Source organism: Antrostomus carolinensis, unplaced genomic scaffold (genome assembly GCF_000700745.2).
Source record: "Antrostomus carolinensis isolate BGI_N321 unplaced genomic scaffold, ASM70074v2 scaffold39046, whole genome shotgun sequence".
NCBI classification, from domain to species: domain Eukaryota; kingdom Metazoa; phylum Chordata; class Aves; order Caprimulgiformes; family Caprimulgidae; genus Antrostomus; species Antrostomus carolinensis.
In genome coordinates, this window is record NW_010323277.1 from 1 (window position 1) to 6830 (window position 6830).

Below are 6830 nucleotides of genomic sequence, written 5' to 3' on the forward strand. Positions count from 1 at the left end.
CCAGGTGCAAGATCCAGCACTTGCCCTTGTTCAGATTCATGTGGTTGGTCTTGTACTGAGTGGTATTTGTGTTTGTTCAAGCTGTGAATGAAGCAACCTGCACCTGGAGTGGGCAGCTGCCTCCCCGAAACTATAAGAACCCCGTTTACTCCTGCAAAGTATTCCTGGGAGGAGTCCCGTGGGACATAACGGAAGGTGAGCCCTTGGGTTTTAACATCAGGAGGGCGTAGGACAGTTTTTTGTGGGAACACTGACTTCTCTCCTTTTATCCATAGCTGGACTGATCAACACCTTCCGTGTTTTTGGCTCACTGAGTGTGGAGTGGCCTGGTAAGGATGGCAAACACCCACGCTGCCCTCCCAAAGGTAATATGCCTAAAGGTAATAGCGACACGGTAGGGTTACTTTTTTCCCCATGCTATGTTACAGCACGGATGCTGGGATGGTACGGCTGCATGCTGGTGACTGGATGGTACAGAGCACCCTAGGGTAAATGTCCTGCTCTCACTTGGGTCATCACCAGGGCTGCGGAGCACTGTCACCTCTAACCTGGTGTCCCCACCTGTGTGGGGTGGGGGAAACCTTCTCTGGTGCTTCTGGAGCCCGGTGTAGGGCTGAGGCGCTCTTGACAATAGCTGCTAGTCCCCACCGCCAGTGCAGGCACCCAAAGCACGCACGCCCCAGCGTAAAGCGCACGTGGTGATGCTGAACGTGCATCTGCAGCGAGCTGGCAGGCTGTGGGGACTGGTGAGCATCATCCTGTCTGAAGTAGCTGGGCCGATGTGTAGTGTGAGCAGGAACAAGTTCTGGTGTAAGAAGTGACTCGTTGGTAGGCTCAGTGGTGCCTCAGTCACCAGAACAACGCGAGGTACAAAGTGCTGTGCTGATGGAAGTGATTTTAAAACCCTGAGCTTCTATTCCTGGGCCAAGACATCTCAAATGTGAAGCAAAGTCTGTTTTTCTGCAGACCACACTGTGGCCAGGCTGGTGGTGCCATTTGTCACATCTAGATGTGGCTGTGTGTGTGGGGGACAGTGACCCAAATGGCACTGGGCCTGGGCAGCCCATCCCCTTGTGCCATGCTGATTTTAGGCTCTTTCCCAGCTTGGCCAGGCTCTGTGGATCTCAGATCTAGTGTCTGCTGTGGGGCAGGTGCTGCAAATCACTGCTGTCCCCTGGAAGGGGTTGGGGGCAGCAAGTGCAGATACTTTGGGTTGGACCTGAGTGATTTTTTTGAGGGCATCTGCAAATTGAGATGATCCGTTTCTCCTCTGCTACGGTTCTAACAACTGTTTCTTTCCCTTTTCCTCTAAAGGATATGTCTACCTGGTGTTTGAGTCAGAGAAATCTGTGCGTGCTCTGCTCCAGGCATGCTCCCAGGACCTGCTGAGTCCTGACGGGCTCAGTGAATATTACTTCAAGATGTCCAGCCGCAGGATGCGCTGCAAAGAGGTGAGCAGGCCCATGAGAGTAGCCCTACGGATGACAGCAGGAGATGCTGATGAGATCCTTGGGGACAAGAGAGTGCACAGTGTTGCTTTGCTCCAGGAAAGCTGGGCTAGAACAGAGCAGCAGAATCCAAACTGGCTCTGGGCCATCTTTAACGGATGTGTTCCTGCAGCAGGGATGCATGAAGGCAAGGAGGGAAGAGTCAGGTCATTGTTTGTGCCCGTCACAATAGCTTGTGTCAGGAATTATGACCTGGAGCTCCTGGATCTGTCGCAGACCCTGACTTCCTGAAGCTGAGCAGCTTTGGTTACCTGGAAAGGAGCACAGGAACAGGGATTTTGCTATTTCATGCTCTGTTCAGCGCACCTTTGCTTGCGGAGATGGACTTTGATCCCTTTGGTGCTTTATTAGACCTCATCTGCTTGCAGAAAGAATGATTTTCATGCTCACCGCAAGCAGATATTTTGGATCCACAGCTGTAACTGCAGCTGCTCCCCTGCCTGGGCTGGCTGACCTGTGCTCTGGAGGTGCTGAGGCTGCCAGAGGTTCAGGTTGGCCTTCCAATAAAGGGGGACCTTAGCTGTAGATTGGGTACAACCACATGAGTTTAGAGTAAAGGAACTGAGATCTGTCTCTTCTCTAGACAGGCGCAAGCTAACTGCACTCCCACCAGCTCTCCCATTGTCTGGCTGTTGGCAGCACTTGGTGATTTAGCTCTGGCAGAAGTTTCTCCTCTTTGGAGCTCTATATCAGATGGAAGCTCCTGTTGAAATTGGCAGTGGGTGGGTTTTTTCACTGATCTCCAACAATGTTCTTCAGTGCAGGGAGGCATCTGATGGGGCTGTAAATGTAGGTGCAGGCAGTGAAATCCACTCGTGCACGGATTGTTTCCAAGAGGGACCAGTGTTTTGGATTCCAGTTTGGCTGGAAGCAGAGCAGTGTGGCTGTTTTTATTTCCTTGAACAGGCATTGTGGGCTCTCCTGAGGTGTCTGGAGCTCCAGAGCTGTAGTACCCTGGATGCAGACCCCGAGCAACAATAGCAAAGGGACATTTGCAAATTGAGGATGAAATTTGAGGGTCTGGGATGACTTCTGCTGTCAGCTGAGGGCACTGTAGAGCAGCACAGCCTGTGGCTTTGCAGACCCTTGGCCAACCCAGCCTGTTTGTGTGTGTGTTCAGGTGCAGGTGATCCCATGGGTGCTGGCAGACAGCAACTTTGTGCGTAGTCCATCGCAGCGGCTCGATCCCAGCAAGACGGTGTTCGTGGGGGCTCTGCACGGGATGCTGAATGCAGAAGCCCTGGCAGCTGTCATGTATGACCTGTTTGGAGGGGTGGTCTATGCTGGCATTGACACAGACAAGCACAAGTATCCCATTGGTAAGTGGTGATCCCACCAGGATCAGTAACTGCAGGAGTGTCTCTTGGTCCCACAGTGGGAGGACTGCCCAGGGGAGGGATGTCCTAGATCATTCTGGAGCAGCTTGAGGTTCTTAATATCTCTTTAGGCATAAAAAAACCCTTGCTGAAGGGTTTTCTACCCTTGTTCAGTGCTGTGAATGGTCATTAGATGCTACTTGAACTGCTCGTCAGTCCCCAGAGCAGATGGCTATGGGTCTTACCCAGGTTCTACCCCTTGTGTGTCTTACCCATCAGGGCAAACTGGGACCTGCTGGCCCTTCCTGCTGGGGAGGTGCCAGTGGTTGGGCAGCAGGGGCAGGGCTATGGGCAGCTCTGTTGAACCCACACTTATGGGCAGCATCCTGTCCCTGCTGTCCTGCTTAGATCCCTTCCAGGGTGCTCTTTGGGCTTCCAAGGCAGCCAGTAGCCTCCTGACTGGATCTCCTGGGGGTTACTGGGGATGTGTGTGGCTCTTGAACAGTGCTCTCCTCCTCCTCTGATGGGGCTGAAACCACAAACCACTGGATGCAGCGACTCTGGTGCTCAGTTGCTGCCATGAGCTCTGCAGCCCCTGTGGTACCCCGGAGAGCAACCCTGTCCGTGTGCCCTGCTGAGACACTTGCCACTTGTGTCACAGGAGCTGAAACATGTCACCAGTGTCCCATGTACCTCCTTGGTGGCCTCATGGGGCAGAGGTTACTGGTTTGTGTGGAAAAACCCTACAGCCTGAGGTCCGGCTTTCCAAGCTCAGGCTGCAGTAAGTTGTGAATCTCCTGCGTGCTGCCAAGCAGGACCAATGTCAGAGTTTGGTGTTGCAGAGCTGTCTGCTTGTCACTGTCCTTGGACAGCTTTCAGGCTTTTCTAGTCAAGGCTTAGTGCCCCAGGCCTGGGTTTAGGACCATGGTGCTGCAATGCTTTACCACTGAAGTAGCTTTGAGGGGACAGTCCCAAGGGATGGCAAATGGAAGTATGAGACTTTAAATGAATTCCTAGTTTGTTTGATGGTGGATGAAGCCTTGCACACCAAACTGCCCCGTGAGGCACTGCGAGGTCCTAAAACTGTGGCTTCATGCAGAGCCCAGGTCGCTCCCTCAAGTAGGTGAGGTCTTCAGCTCCCAACAGCAGACTGACACTTCCACCCTTGAAGTCACTGTAGAGTTTCAGCAGTGTGAACTCAGTTTTGGTAACTAAACTGTCCCCTAATTTTGTGTAGTGTTGATTGAAGCATCTCCTGTGCTGAGATTGGGTACAACCAGGGGCTTGCTTGACTGCTGCCCCGGCTTGGCAGAAGGCTCCTCAAGGGATGACCACTGCGTGTAACCTGCCTTGTGCCAAATCGACTCGGGTAGAGGCGTGTGGTTTGAGAAATCTGTGTCTGACTGTAGTTATGAGGGGCTGCTCTCAAAGGCAGCTCATCTGGGTCAACAGAGCTTTTGCCCAGGTGGCTTTTTGAGGTCCCAGTAGGAGATAGAATTGACCCTCTTGGAAGAAGAAGGATTCCCTGTACACAGTGTTATCCCAGGCCACATCCAGGCCCTCCAGCATGTGTGATGGCACAGGAGAGGAGTAGATGGGTTCTGGGTAACACTTTGCCCTGTGAGCTGAGCTTTAGCTGTCTCCTGGCGTGCAGGACCATCTCCTAACAGCCAAAGCAACCCTCACACTGAGAAAAGAAACTCATAGGTAAGCACAGATACATTTTTCTGAAGCTTAATAAAATGTGGCTGGAAGGAGTGGTGCAGGAACACTGCTGGCTGGCAATGAAACTGTAAAATCCAAAGCTCCAGGATGAGTGGGAGGCTCAAAATAAAAGCTGCTGAGCTGTGTCAGCACCAGCTTATTTCAGGTGCAGGCGTGGAGCCTGCCTCTGGCTGCCCAGCTGCTGCCAGTCCTCCTGGGAGCGCTGCTGCTCGTAAGCTCACATCTTGCCCAGCCTGGAGGTGTCAGTGGAAAAGCTGTTCTGTTCCCACCTGGGGATGGAGGCAGGCAGAGCCACCAGGCCTTGGATACATCTCCCTGTGGAAGTTGCTTCCCTGCCAGTGGCTGAGTCGAGTGGGGGAAGTGGTGGTGCTGGCAGCAGATCCCTCTCAGGCTCTCCCAGTTCCTGCTGTAGGCGCCGGGTCAGTCTAACACTTGCCCTCTGGCCTGTTCCAGGATCTGGCCGTGTCACCTTTAACAACCAGCGCAGTTACCTGAAGGCAGTGACCGCTGCGTTTGTGGAAATCAAAACTACCAAGTTTACTAAAAAGGTGAGTGGAGCTGATGGGGCAGCCTGGGGAGTTGATTCTGGGGGTGATGTGTGGTACTGCTGGAGGTCACCCTGACCCACGTGGCCCGTCCCATATCCCTGCGGATGCAGAGGGAGGTGTTGAAGCGCTGCTCTGCCAGCCCTGAGGGGTGCTGCTGATGGATTTGGGGTACCCAGGGTGGTGGGTTGGTGCTGCCCAGGGAATGGGCAGTCAGGCCCAGCAGCGCTCCGTGCTGACTGCCTGTTTCTCACGCAGGTTCAGATCGATCCGTACCTGGAGGATTCTATGTGCCAAGTCTGCAGCGCCCAACCTGGTCCTTTCTTCTGCAGAGACCAAGTAAGGCTTTCTCCTGCCAGCTGCACTTGGCTCCTGGCTTCCGCGCTTTGGAAGGGTTTCCTGCCTTCTCTTCAGCATCTGGAGATGCTTGTTGTCCCTTGTAGAATGGGGAGGCTGAAGTGTCCATGCAAGAGTCCCAAGTAGGACCTTGTTTTGGAGGAGGGGGGTAGCTCTGGTACTCACTGGGAGGCAAAGGCAACTTTCCACACTGGGCAATGCTCACCCTGAGGGGGAGCTGCTGCTCTGCAAACCAGGATGAGCTGGAAATTGGAATGCCATCACCCTGGGGCTGCCCAAAATGTAGAGGACTCTGGCTGACCTCTGCTTGCTGTGGGTGAAAGAGCTTGGCTGGGGTCCAGCAGCTTCCTGTGGAGTCTGGGTGGGAAATGAGCAGCTGGGAGAGGTGACAGCAGGAGCCCAGTGAGCACAGGCAGAGCCTGGCTGCTGCCCCTGGCAGCAAGTGCCCTCAGGAGGCTGCTTCCAGTGCCCAGCTCCTGGTTTTCCAAATCTTTTTTAAAAAGTGGTGACACCTGGAAGCTCAGCACAACACCCAATCCTCCCTCTGCTTCAAAGATCTGCTGTGCTGGCGTGGTCTGCAAAACCAGGGAGGGAAGGAAGGGATGCTGCTTTGCTGGTGAACCAGTGTCTGTTTTCCCTGCCTGGAAACTTCCGCCCCATGGCGTCACCCCTCTGCTCTCCCCACAGATCTGCTTCAAGTACTTCTGTCGCTCCTGCTGGCACTGGCAGCACTCCATGGAGGTCCTGCGTCACCACCGCCCGCTGATGCGCAACCAGAAGAACAGAGATTCCAGCTAAAGAGGTCGCCGAAGCTCCGGGGGCCGTCCCAGGCGCAGGAGAAAGTCCTTTTGTGAACCTGCCAAGTGGAGAGCGCACGAGCATTGCCTGCTGGTGCCAGACCCAGGTTGGGAACACGCTTCCTGAGGACTAACGGGGAAAAAAAAACAACAAAAAACAAAAAAACAATCTTACATTCACGTTTGCACTTGCTGGTCTTTTTGTTTCTGCACTAATGCACAGTCAATTTTGTCGGGTTTTGTTTGGGGGTTTTTTTTGAGGGGGGGGGGGAAGCACCCCTCAAGAGAATTCTGCAGTTCCCAGACTTTGGTTCCTAGTTTGCTGATGAGAAGAAAAAAAAAAAAAAATTAAAAAAATAAAAACAAGGGCCACGTGTCAAGAAGGTGTTTACGCAGATGCCTTCACCTAGGTTTTTTATTTATTAAAGGCGCTTTTTTACATTCCTTGCAATACTGATGGTGAGAATGCAGGTCTCATTGGCTCCATTTTTTTGCCGTTGCCATACAGTGCCTTTCCATTCATTTAACCCCCATCTGAACGGCATAAACTGAATGTTCAGCTGGCGTTTTTTACTGTAACAA

General features: G+C 53.1%; 1 protein-coding gene across 1 annotated transcript; it reads left to right on the plus strand.

Moving 5' to 3' along the window:
- Positions 1–81: 81 nt before the first annotated feature.
- CPEB1 (cytoplasmic polyadenylation element binding protein 1) lies at positions 82–6249 on the plus strand (the record flags this gene model as incomplete). Its single annotated transcript, XM_010170537.1, has 7 exons — positions 82–195; positions 276–365; positions 1315–1451; positions 2629–2827; positions 5003–5097; positions 5353–5433; positions 6139–6249. Coding segments are annotated over 7 exons (827 nt in total), but the record flags the coding sequence as incomplete, so codon positions are not given.
- Positions 6250–6830: the final 581 nt, after the last annotated feature.